At 50.9% G+C, this 12,665-nt stretch overlaps 1 protein-coding gene across 1 annotated transcript in view; it reads left to right on the top strand.

The window, feature by feature from the left end:
* The window catches only part of uroc1 (urocanate hydratase 1), an 89,138-nt gene that overhangs the window by 204 nt on the left and 76,269 nt on the right, over nt 1–12,665 (top strand). Inside the window, exons 2-3 of the mRNA XM_078210021.1 lie at nt 3,155–3,285; nt 10,627–10,720. Of these exons, the coding sequence (XP_078066147.1) occupies nt 3,155–3,285; nt 10,627–10,720 (225 nt within the window). The remainder of the gene's footprint in view (nt 1–3,154; nt 3,286–10,626; nt 10,721–12,665) is intronic.

Below are 12,665 nucleotides of genomic sequence, written 5' to 3' on the forward strand. Positions count from 1 at the left end.
AACAGCTTTGCAAAGTGTTTGTAGCTGTGCGATTCGCTGTCTTAGTCAGTGGGTGGCTGGGACTGCCGCGTGGATTTATTACAGTTAAATTAGCGTGAATATTTGATGTTCAAAGAAAAGTGTTTGACTGCTGCCATTTTGGAATGATGTGAGAGAAAGGAGGACAGGGGGCTGTGTGTCTGGGTGGGGTCAGTGTGTAAATTGCCCCCTTTACTCAACCCAGCTCTGCCGGGACAACGTGAAAGAATCTCTGCTGGAATTTCAAAGAAAGCAGTCTCCTTCTTCGGAATGTTATTGCTCAATATTTTCCCCCCGACTAACGTCATTACAGAAAGCAATGAACTGATTATTTATCTTGCTGCTGTTTCTGGGAGCTTGCTGCGCGTGAATTAACCACTGTGCTGCCTGCATTCGGGCACTGACTAGACCTTTAACAAGTGCTTCATGGGGACTTGCTGAGATAGTGACAGGCGCTACGGAAATGTTCTCCCTCCCTCTGTGTGGTTAATTTAAATGAGGGGAGATGGTGGGTGGGGGGGTGGAAGGGAGTGAGGGAGGGCTAGGGGGAAAGCTGGGGGGGGGTGAGGGGGGAGTGAGGGGCGGTGAGGTGGGGAAGCGGGGGGGGGTGAGAGGGGAGTGAGGGGAGGTGAGGCGGGGAAGCGGGGGGGGTGAGAGGGGAGTGAGGGGAGGTGAGGCGGGGAAGCGGGGGGTTGAGAGGGGAGTGAGGGGAGGTGAGGCGGGGAAGCGGGGGGGTGAGAGGGGAGTGAGGGGAGGTGAGGCGGGGAAGCGGGGGGGTGAGAGGGGAGTGAGGGGAGGTGAGGCGGGGAAGCGGGGGGGGGTGAGAGGGGAGTGAGGGGGCGAGGGGGGAAGCGGGGGGATGAGAGGGGATTGAGGGGCGGTGAGGCGGAGAAGCGGGGGGGTGAGAGGGGAGTGAGGGGGCGAGGGGGGAAGCGGGGGGGTGAGAGGGGAGTGAGGGGGCGAGGGGGGAAGCGGGGGGATGAGAGGGGATTGAGGGGCGGTGAGGCGGGGAAGCGGGGGGGGTGAGAGGGGAGTGAGGGGGCGAGGGGGGAAGCGGGGGGGTGAGAGGGGAGTGAGGGGGGGCGAGGGGAGGAAGCTGGGCGGGTGAGCGGGGAGTGAGGGGGGGGAATCTGGGGGGGCTTGAACAAGGGGTGCCACACTAAAATGCGAGCCACAGCAATCGGGGTGATGTCAGGAAACACAAAGGGAGATGGGAATCTGGGACCCCCTCCCCTCCCGGAGGGGCTGGGGATCAGCTGGAGCATTGCAGACCGAGATCACTGTGTTCTGAGGAAGCATCATCCAGACTCGAACCGTTGGCCTGATTCTCTCTCTTCAGCTGCTGTCAGATTTTCCAGCATTTTGTGTTTTTGTTTCAGATTACAGCATCCGCAGTAATTGGCTTTTATCAATAGGTTCTGATTGGGTAAGGTCAGCGAGGGAAATGGAGTGTCTCTCTGGAGTTGGGGCTTTGGTCTCTCAGGATCTCTCGGCTCTGCAAAGCAGGAAGGACACTGGCTGCAGAAGCCGTGGCTGGAGTTCGCACATCGAGTCTTTTAACAATGGGGAAGCTGTTAGACTCCAGCCACCACGGTTCTAACTGACAGGAAACTCTTACCGCCTGCCATAAGCATATCAGAAAGAATTTCCACTTCCTTGGCCATCGCGTCCTGGAGTGGGACTCGAACCCAGAGCTTCAGACTCAGAGGCAGGAACGCTGCCCACTGCGCCACAAAGATCTCACGGAATGACGGAACAGGCTCAAGGGGCTGAATGGCCTCCTTCTGTTGCTATCTCTGGAAAATGACAAGTTAACTGGTGTCAGCTGGGGGGTCAGTAGGGACGGTTGTGGCCCTGGGGTAGAGAAGGTGGGAAACAGCACTGGAGAGGGGCAAAGGGCACAGGAGAGGGGCAAAGGGCACTGGAGAGGGGCAAAGGGCACTGGAGAGGGGCAAAGGGCACAGGAGAGGGGCAAAGGGCACTGGAGAGGGGCAAAGGGCACTGGAGAGGGGCAAAGGGCACAGGAGAGGGGCAAAGGGCACTGGAGAGGGGCAAAGGGCACTGGAGAGGGGCAAAGGGCACAGGAGAGGGACAAAGGGCAGAGCTCCAGAGCTGTCTGATGGTGAAACGGTTCTGTGCGTACGGTTTACATAGTTTCACAATCTCACAGCCAGACTGTATCATTTCCCATGTCCAAGAGAGTCAATGAGTTTGGGATTCTCGGTTACTATGACAACATATCAAATTTAGTTAATAATTCACTTGAAGATCTTGAACTAGTCTTTCTCCTGGTTGAAAGATAACATTCTGTTAACAATCTCATCGTCCCAGTTAAACCATTCAGTCAGAACTCAATCAATCTCAGGCATGGATTAGGGAGCGTCACACTGTCAGAGGGTCAGTGCTGAGGGCGTGCCGCACTGTCAGAGGGTCAGTGCTGAGGGAGTGCCGCACTGTCAGAGGGTCAGTGCTGAGGGAGTGCTGCACTGTCAGAGGGTCAGTGCTGAGGGAGTGCCGCACTGTCAGAGGGTCAGTACTGAGGGAGTGCCGCACTGTCAGAGGGTCAGTACTGAGGGAGTGCCGCACTGTCAGAGGGTCAGTACTGAGGGAGTGCCGCACTGTCAGAGGGTCAGTACTGAGGGAGTGCCGCAGTGTCAGAGGGTCAGTACTGAGGGAGTGCCGCAGTGTCAGAGGGTCAGTACTGAGGGAGTGCCGCACTGTCAGAGGGTCAGTACTGAGGGAGTGCTGCACTGTCAGAGGGTCAGTGCTGAGGCAGTGCCGCACTGTCAGAGGGTCAGTACTGAGGGAGTGTCGCACTGTCAGAGGGTCAGTACTGAGGGAGTGTCGCACTGTCAGAGGGTCAGTACTGAGGGAGTGTCGCACTGTCAGAGGGTCAGTGCTGAGGGAGTGCCGCACTGTCAGAGGGTCAGTACTGAGGGAGTGCCGCACTGTCAGAGGGTCAGTACTGAGGGAGTGCCACACTGTCAGAGGGTCAGTACTGAGGGAGTGTCGCACTGTCAGAGGGTCAGTACTGAGGGAGTGTCGCACTGTCAGAGGGTCAGTGCTGAGGGAGTTTTTGACTGTAGAGAAATCGGTGACATTTGCGGTGTGAATTAATTTATTTTTGATCTGATAGGTGGCTCTGAGGAATGCCCTGCGTTATTTTCCTCCAGATCTGCACAATATCCTGGCCCCGGAATTCGGCAGTGAGCTCCGGGAGTTTGGCCATATCTACATGTACAGGTTCTGTCCACAGATTAACATGAGGTGAGTTTGTGAAACTATCTCAGCATCTGAAGCATGGGCAAGAAAAACAAACTTGTTTGAGAGCACATTTCCACTCCATCTGACGAAGGAGCAGCGCTCCGAAAGCTAGTGGTATTTGCTACCAAATAAACTTGTTGGACTTTAACCTGGTGTTGTTAAAACTCTTACTACAAGAAAAACAATACGGGAAGTCCCAGTAACCGCTGGAAACCAGGAGGTGGAAGTGAGAGAGGAACGTGGTGACATTCAGTCAATAGGGAAGCCTGACTGAGCTCACTGATGGGACTGTGGCCCCAGACGTCTCCAGGTCCTGATGGTTTTCATCCTAGGGTCTTAAAAAGGTGGCTAATGGGTTAGTAGATACGTTGATGCTAATTTTCCAAAATTCACTAGATTCTGGAAAAGTTCCAGCAGACTGAAAAGTAGCAAATATAACCCCTCTGTTCAATAAAGAGGAAAGCAGAAAACAGGAAACTGTAGACCAGTCAGTTTGACATTAGGTTAAGGGATAGGTCAGTGGAGATATTTAAGGAGATATTTCAAAATACTCAGAAAAGATACATTCCAGTGGGAAAGAAAGATTCTAAGGGAAGGACAAGCCATCCGCGATGAAATAAAGAAGTTAAAGATCGTATCAAACTGGAAGAAAGATATATAATTCCACAAAGATAGAAATCATAGAATCCCTACAGTACAGAAGGAGCCCGTCAAGTCTGCACCGACCATAATTCCACCCAAACCCTATTCCTGTAACCCCACACATTTACCCTGCTAATCCCCCTGACACTAATGATCAATTTAGCATGGCCAATCAACCTCACCCGCACATCTTTGGACTGTGGGAGGAAACTGGAGCACCCGGAGGAAACCCACACAGACACGGGGAGAACGTGCAAACTCCACACAGACAGTGACCCAAGCCGGAATTGAACCTGTGTCCCTGGCGCTGTGAGGCAGCCGTGCTAACCACTGTGCCACCTGTGCTGCCCACTGTGACAGGTGAGAAGACTGGACAGAATATTGTTACGGGAATAGGGCCTGGGTGGGATTGAGGCCAGTGCAGACTCAATGGGCCTAATGGCCTCCTTCTGCACTGTAGGGATTCTATGATTCTACGTGGCGGTGCATTTGCCCCAATCCTTCAGTTTGGAATAATCCCACATCCTTTCCCCAGTAAGGGGACCAAAACCTGCGCAGTTCTCCAGGTATGATCTCACCAATCGCGATACAGTTGCAGCAGCACCTCCCTCCTGTTCTACTCTATTCCACTAACAATCAATGCCAAAATTCCAATTGCCTTCCTTGTTACCTGCTGTACCTGCACACTAACCTTCTACGATTCATGCACAAGGACACCCAGATCCCTCTGCACTGAAGTACCCTGAAGTCTCTCTCCATTTAGATAATAAGTCGCCTTTCCATTTTTCTGACCAAAATGGATAACCTCGCACTTATCCCTGTTAAACTCTCTCTGCCACATTTTGGCCACTCTCCTAACCTCTCTAGATCCATTTGTAGACATCATATTTCCTCATTGCAACTTCCTGTCCCGCCTATTTTAATGTTATTTGCAAATTTAGCGATAGAGCCTTCTATCCCTGTGCCCAAGTCATTCAGATAGATTGTAAATAGCTGGGGCCCAAGGACCGAACCCTGTGGCACCCTTACTAGTTACAGCTTGCCAACCAGAAAAAGACTTAATCATCCCAACTGTCTGTCTTCTGTCCATCACAGTAAGGAGTCTCACAAACACCAGGTTAAAGTCCAACAGGTTTATTTGGTAGCAAATACCATTAGCTTTCGGAGCACTGCTCCTTCGTCAGGTGAGTAGGCCCAGCGGTCATGGGCATTCGGCCTCTGATCTTCGGGTAAGTGTTCTCCAAGGTGGCCTTCACGACACACGACAGCGCAGAGTCGCTGAGCAGAAACTGATAGCCAGGTTCCACACACATGAGGACGGCCTCAACCGGGATCTTGGGTTCATGTCACACTATCTGTAACCCCCACGACTTGCCTGGGCTTGCAAAATCTCACTAACTGTCCTGTCTGGAGACAATACACATCTCTTTAACCTGTGCTTAATGCTCTCTCCACTCACATTGTCTGTACCTTTAAGACTTGATTAGCTGTAAAAACTCACATTCCAATCATTGTTCTGTAAATTGAGTTTGTGTCTTTATATGCCCTGTTTGTGAACAGAACTCCCACTTACCTGACGAAGGAGCAGTGCTCCGAAAGCTAGTGGCGTTTGCTACCAAATAAACCTGTTGGACTTTAACCTGGTGTTGTGAGACTTCTTACTGTGTTTACCCCAGTCCAACGCCGGCATCTCCACATTCTGTCCATCAGCCAGTCACTTATCCAAGCTAATAAATTACCCCAAACCCCATGTGATCTTACCTTGTGTATTAACCTGTTGTGCGGCACCTTAACACCTTCCTGAAGTCCAGATACACGACATCTACAGGGTCCCCATTATCCTCTTTGCTTGTTACATTTGCAAAGGACTCCAGCAAATTAGTCAAACACGATTTACCTTTATAAACACATTCTGACTCTCGATTGCGTTTGGCTTTCCAAATATCCTCTTAATACTTCCTTAATAATGAATTCCAACAGTTTCCCAACCACAGATGTTAAACTAACTGGTCTCTCGTTTCCTACTTTCCGCCTTGTTCCCTTTTTGAACAGGGGCGTTACATTAGCTTTTTCCAATGCACTGAAATCTTTCCACAATCCAGGGATTTTTGGAATATTATAACCAATGCCTCCACGATCTCTGCTGCCACTTCCTTCAAGACCCTAGGATTTTGGCCATTTGGCCCTGGAGACTTGCCTGGCTTTAATCCCAATAATTTGCTTAGTACTCTTTCCCTCGTGATGGAGATTGCTTTTGATTGTTTTAAGTTCCTCCTTTTCAACAACCGCTGCATTATCTGTTCCTACTGGGATGGTTCTAGAATCCACCATCATGAAAACGGAGGCAAAATATTGATTTACTGTCTCTGCCATTTCTGTGTCTTCAGCTCTTCAGTCTTTATCTACTTTCTCCCTTTTTACATACTGATAGAACTCTTTGCTATTCATTTTTATATTTTGCGCTAGATTTCTTTCATAGTTGACCTTTGCTTTAATTATTATTACTGTTGGTTTTTAAAAGTTTCTCAGTCCTCCGGCCTGTCCCTGGCCTTTACAATATGTTATGCCTTTGTTTTTGCCATTAAGTTATTTTTATTCCTTGCTTAGCCACGGATTGATCTTCCTATTAGGAGAGAATTAGGAAACATAGGTTGGACTAGGAGATTACAGGGACTGGGAACGTCCGACATGTGGAGTTTTTTCAAGGAGCAGCTACTGCGAGTCTGTGATAGGTATGTCCCTGTCAGGCAAGGAGGAATTGGTAGGGCTAGGGAACCGTGGTGCACCAAAAAAGTTTCTTTGTTGGTTAAAAAGAAAAAGGAGGCTTATGTTCGGATGAGACGTGAGCACTCGGGTAGTGCACTAGAAAGCTTTAGATTGGCTAAGAGGGAGTTGAAGAGCGAGCTTAGAAGGGCTAAAAGGGGACATGAGAAGACTTTGGCGGATAGGGTTAAAGAGAATCCTAAGGCGTTCTATAGGTATGTCAAGAACAGAAGGTTGGTTAGGGCAAGTTTAGGGCCAGTTATAGATGGCAGAGGGAAGTTATGTGTGGAACCGGAGGAGATTGGTGAAGCATTGAACCAATATTTCTCTTCGGTGTTCACGCAAGGGGACATGAATATAGCTGAGGAGGACACTGGGTTGCAAGGGAGTAGAATAGACAGTATTACAGTTGATAAGGAGGATGTGCAGGATATTCTGGAGGGTCTGAAAATAGATAAATCCCCTGGTCCGGATGGGATTTATCCAAGGATTCTCTGGGAGGCAAGAGAAGTGATTGCAGAGCCTCTGGCTCTGATCTTCAGGTCGTCGTTGGCCTCTGGTATAGTACCAGAAGATTGGAGGTTAGCGAATGTTGTCCCATTGTTTAAGAAGGGGAACAGAGACTTCCCCGGGAATTATAGACCGGTGAGTCTCACTTCTGTTGTCGGCAAGATGTTGGAAAAAATTATAAGGGATAGGATTTATAGTTATTTGGAGAGTAATGAATTGATAGGTGATAGTCAGCATGGTTTTGTGGCAGGTAGGTCGTGCCTTACTAACCTTATTGAGTTTTTTGAGAAAGTGACCAAGGAGGTGGATGGGGGCAAGGCAGTGGACGTGGTATATATGGATTTTAGTAAGGCGTTTGATAAGGTTCACCATGGTAGGCTTCTGCAGAAAATGCAGATGTATGGGATTGGGGGTGATCTAGGAAATTGGATCAGGAATTGGCTAGCGGATAGGAAACAGAGGGTGGTGGTTGATAGTAAATATTCATCATGGAGTGCGGTTACAAGTGGTGTACCTCAGGGATCTGTTTTGGGGCCACTGCTGTTTGTAATATTTATTAATGATCTGGATGAGGGTATAGTTGGGTGGATTAGCAAATTTGCTGATGACACCAAAGTCGGTGGTGTGGTAGACAGTGAGGAAGGGTGTCGTAGTTTGCAGGAAGACTTAGACAGGTTGCAAAGTTGGGCCGAGAGGTGGCGGATGGAGTTTAATGCGGAGAAGTGTGAGGTAATTCACTTTGGTAGGAATAACAGATGTGTTGAGTATAGGGCTAACGGGAGGACTTTGAATAGTGTGGAGGAGCAGAGGGATCTAGGTGTATGTGTGCATAGATCCCTGAAAGTTGGGAATCAAGTAGATAAGGTTGTTAAGAAGGCATATGGTGTCTTGGCGTTTATTGGTAGGGGGATTGAATTTAGGAGTCGTAGCGTTATGTTGCAACTGTACACAACTCTGGTGCGGCCGCACTTGGAGTACTGTGTGCAGTTCTGGTCCCCACATTACAGGAAGGATGTGGAGGCTTTGGAGAGGGTGCAGAGGAGGTTTACCAGGATGTTGCCTGGTATGGAGGGGAGATCCTATGAGGAGAGGCTGAGGGATTTGGGATTGTTTTCGCTGGAAAGGCGGCGGCTAAGAGGGGATCTTATTGAAACATATAAGATGATTAGAGGTTTAGATAGGGTGGATAGTGATAGCCTTTTTCCTCTGATGGAGAAATCCAGCACGAGGGGGCATGGCTTTAAATTGAGGGGGGGTAGTTATAGAACCGATGTCAGGGGTAGGTTCTTTACCCAGAGGGTGGTGAGGGATTGGAATGCCCTGCCAGCATCAGTAGTAAATGCGCCTAGTTTGGGGGCGTTTAAGAGATCCGTAGATAGGTTCATGGACGAAAAGAAATTGGTTTAGGTTGGAGGGTCACAGTTTTTTTTTTTAACTGGTCGGTGCAACATCGTGGGCCGAAGGGCCTGTTCTGCGCTGTAATGTTCTATGTTCTATGTTCTATGTTCCCTTCCTACAATTTTTCTTCCTTTCTGGAATATATTTTATTTTGGAGAAATTGAATATCTCCTGAAATATCAGCCGCTGCTCATCACCTGTCCTGCCTTTTAGCCTCCCTGCCCAGTCCACGAGGGCCAAATCTGTCCTCATTCCGACGTAATTATCTTAGTTTAACACTAGAACACTAATGTGGGACTTGGGTTTATTATCCTCAAACTGAATTTGAAATTCAAGCATACAATGATCACTCTTGGGGCGGCACGGTAGCACAGTGGTTAGCACTGCTGCTTCACAGCTCCAGGGTCCCGGGTTCGATTCCCGGCTCGGGTCACTGTCTGTGTGGAGTTTGCACGTTCTCCCCGTGTCTGCGTGGGTTTCCTCCGGGTGCTTCGGTTTCCTCCCACAGTCCAAAGATGTGCGGGTTAGGTTGATTGGCCAGGTTAAAAGTTGCCCCTTGGAATCCTGGGATGTGTAGGTTGGAGGGATTAGCGGGTAAATATGTGGGGGTGGGGCCTGGGTGGGATTGTGGCCGGTGCGGACCCGATGGGCCGAATGGCCTCCTTCTGCACTGTAGGGTTTCTATGATGATTTCTATGACTCTTCCCTTCAGGATCCTTTAGTGCAAGATCACTAATTAATCCCATCTCATTACACAATACTAAATCCAATATAGCCTGCTCTTTAGCTAGTTTGACAATGTATTGCTTCTAGAAACACTATCAAATGCACTCTCTGAACTCTCCCTCACAGCTATCCTTGCCAATTTGATTAATGCAGTCTATATGCATGCTAAAATCACCATGATTATTGTCATCGCTCACAAGCCCCCAGTATTTCCTGGTTTAGAAACATAGAAACATAGAAAAACTACAGCACAAACAGGCCCTTCGGCCCACAAGTTGTGCCAAACATATCCCTACCTTTTAGACCTACCTATAACCCTCCATCCTATTAAGTCCCATGTACTCATCCAGGAGTCTCTTAAAAGACCCTATTGAGTTTGCCTCCACCGCCACTGACGGCAGCCGATTCCACTCGCCCACCACCCTCTGTGTGAAAAACTTCCCCCTAACATTTCCCCTGTACCTACACCCCAGCACCTTAAACCTGTGTCCTCTTGTAGCAGCCATTTCCACCCTGGGAAAAAGCCTCTGAGAGTCCACCCGATCTATGCCTCTCAACATCATGTATACCTCTATTAGGTCTCCTCTCATCCTACGTCTCTCCAAGGAGAAAAGACCGAGCTCCCTCAACCTATCCTCATAAGGCATGCCACCCAATCCAGGCAACATCCTTGTAAATCGCCCCTGCGCCCTTTCAATCTTTTCCACATATTTATATGTGGAAAAGATTGAAAGGGTGCAGAGGATCCTACTGTGCAACTACTGTGGTGGTGGTGGGGGGGGGGGGGGGGTTGGGGAGTTAGCTGGCGGGGTGGAGGGGGGGGTTGGGGAGTTAGCTGGCGGGGTGGGGGGGGGGTTGGGGAGTTAGCTGGCGGGGTGGGGGTGGGGGGGCGGGGGGGGGTTGGGGAGTTAGCTGGCGGGGTGGGGGGGGGCGGGGGTGGGTTGGGGAGTTAGCTGGCGGGGTGGTTCTCCAGACCAGAACAGGGAAACAAGGGGAGTAACAGAATGGTACACCCGGCTGCCACTGTGCGTCAGTGGTGAAGGGTGTGAGTGTTTAAAGCAGGGGCGGTCTTTCTAACTGGAATATTAGTGTCTGTTTTCCACTCACCCTCTCTCCCGCTGAAACTAACAAAACCAGACGGTGTGGAGATGCCGGCGTTGGACTGGGGTGGGCACAGTAAGAAATCTCACAACACCAGGTTAAAGCCCAGATGGTGACGAGAGTATTTGTGGATCTCACGGAAAGACAGGTTGTGCGCACTGCAGCGGGCAGTTAACAAACCGATTTCATTCCTGTTTCTTACAGAGCGTACCCAATCACTCAGTATCCCTGCAAAACAACAGCAGCTGCAGCAATTATGCACATGATCATGAACAACCTGGATCCACGAGTGGCTCAGGTAACCTATCAGTGAGAATCGCACCAGGTGGACACTGCTTTCAGAATAACCTGTATCCTGGGTTGTCTAAGATTGGTTCAGTCTCAGGGACCAGCGCAAGACGTTTAAACCCTGGTGTCCAGTAAATACCAGAAATCCCACAGTCGGTGAAGTATCTCCAGCAGTTTTCAGAATCACTGTACCTCCCAAAACCCTTCACAGACAGAGGGACATGTGAAATGTGCTCACTGCTCGAAACTGTGGCAGCCAATTTATGCAAAGCAAGACCCCACAAACAGAAATGTGAGCAGTGACACGAGAATCTGTGTTTGATGGTGGCTGAGGGATTAATATCTTCCTCTTACACCAAGCGTATCAAGCCAGCCCCTTTCCAAATAAAGCCATGGGGTCTTTCAAACCCACCTGAGAGAACAAATAGTTCCTTAGATTAGTATCGTCTCTTAGAGACACATTCCCTCAGTACTGACCCTCTGACAGTGCCGCACTCCCTCAGCACTGACCCTCTGACAGTGCGGCACTCCCTCAGCACTGACCCTCTGACAGTGCGGCACTCCCTCAGTACTGACCCTCTGACAGTGCGGCACTCCCTCAGTACTGACCCTCTGACAGTGCGACACTCCCTCAGTACTGACCCTCTGACAGTGCAGCACTCCCTCAGTACTGACCCTCTGACAGTGCGGCACTCCCTCAGTACTGACCCTCTGACGGTGCGGCACTCCCTCAGTACTGACCCTCTGACGGTGCGGCACTCCCTCAGTACTGACCCTCTGACGGTGCGGCACTCCCTCAGTACTGACCCTCTGACAGTGCGGCACTCCCTCAGTACTGACCCTCTGACGGTGCGGCACTCCCTCAGCACTGACCCTCTGACAGTGCGGCACTCCCTCAGTACTGACCCTCTGACAGTGCGGCACTCCCTCAGTACTGACCCTCTGACAGTGCGGCACTCCCTCAGTACTGACCCTCTGACGGTGCGGCACTCCCTCAGTACTGACCCTCTGACAGTGCGGCACTTCCTCAGTACTGACCCTCTGACAGTGCGACACTCCCTCAGTACTGACCCTCTGACAGTGCGGCACTCCCTCAGTACTGACCCTCTGACGGTGCGGCACTCCCTCAGTACTGACCCTCTGACAGTGCGGCACTTCCTCAGTACTGACCCTCTGACAGTGCGGCGCTCCCTCAGTACTGACCCTCTGACAGTGCGGCACTCCCTCAGTACTGACCCTCTGACAGTGTGGCACTCCCTCAATACTGACCCTCTGACAGTGCCGCACTCCCTCAGCACTGACCCTCTGACAGTGCGGCACTCCCTCAGCACTGACCCTCTGACAGTGCGGCACTCCCTCAGTACTGACCCTCTGACAGTGCGGCACTCCCTCAGTACTGACCCTCTGACAGTGCGGCACTCCCTCAGTACTGACCCTCTGACAGTGCGGCACTCCCTTAGTACTGGTCCTCTGACAGTGCCGCACTCCCTCAGTACTGACTCTCTGACAGTGCAGCACTCCCTTAGTACTGGTCCTCTGACAGTGCCGCACTCCCTCAGTACTGACCCTCTGACAGTGCGGCACTCCCTCAGTACTGACCCTCTGACAGTGCTGCACTGCCTCAGTACTGACCCTCTGACAGTGCGGCACTCTCTCAGTACTGACCCTCTGACAGTGCAGCACTCCCTCAGCACTGATCCTCTGACAGTGCCGCACTCCCTCAGTACTGACTCTCTGACAGTGCGGCATTCCCTCAGTACTGACCCTCTGACAGTGCAGCACTCCCTCAGCACTGACCCTCTGACAGTGCGGCACTCCCTCAGTACTGACCCTCTGACAGTGCGGCACTCCCTCAGTACTGACCCTTTGACAGTGCGGCACTCCCTCAGTACTGACCCTCTGACAGTGCGGCACTCCCTCAGTACTGACCCTCTGACAGGGCGGCATTCCCTCAG

Source organism: Mustelus asterias, chromosome 3 (assembly GCF_964213995.1).
Source record: "Mustelus asterias chromosome 3, sMusAst1.hap1.1, whole genome shotgun sequence".
Taxonomy (NCBI): domain Eukaryota; kingdom Metazoa; phylum Chordata; class Chondrichthyes; order Carcharhiniformes; family Triakidae; genus Mustelus; species Mustelus asterias.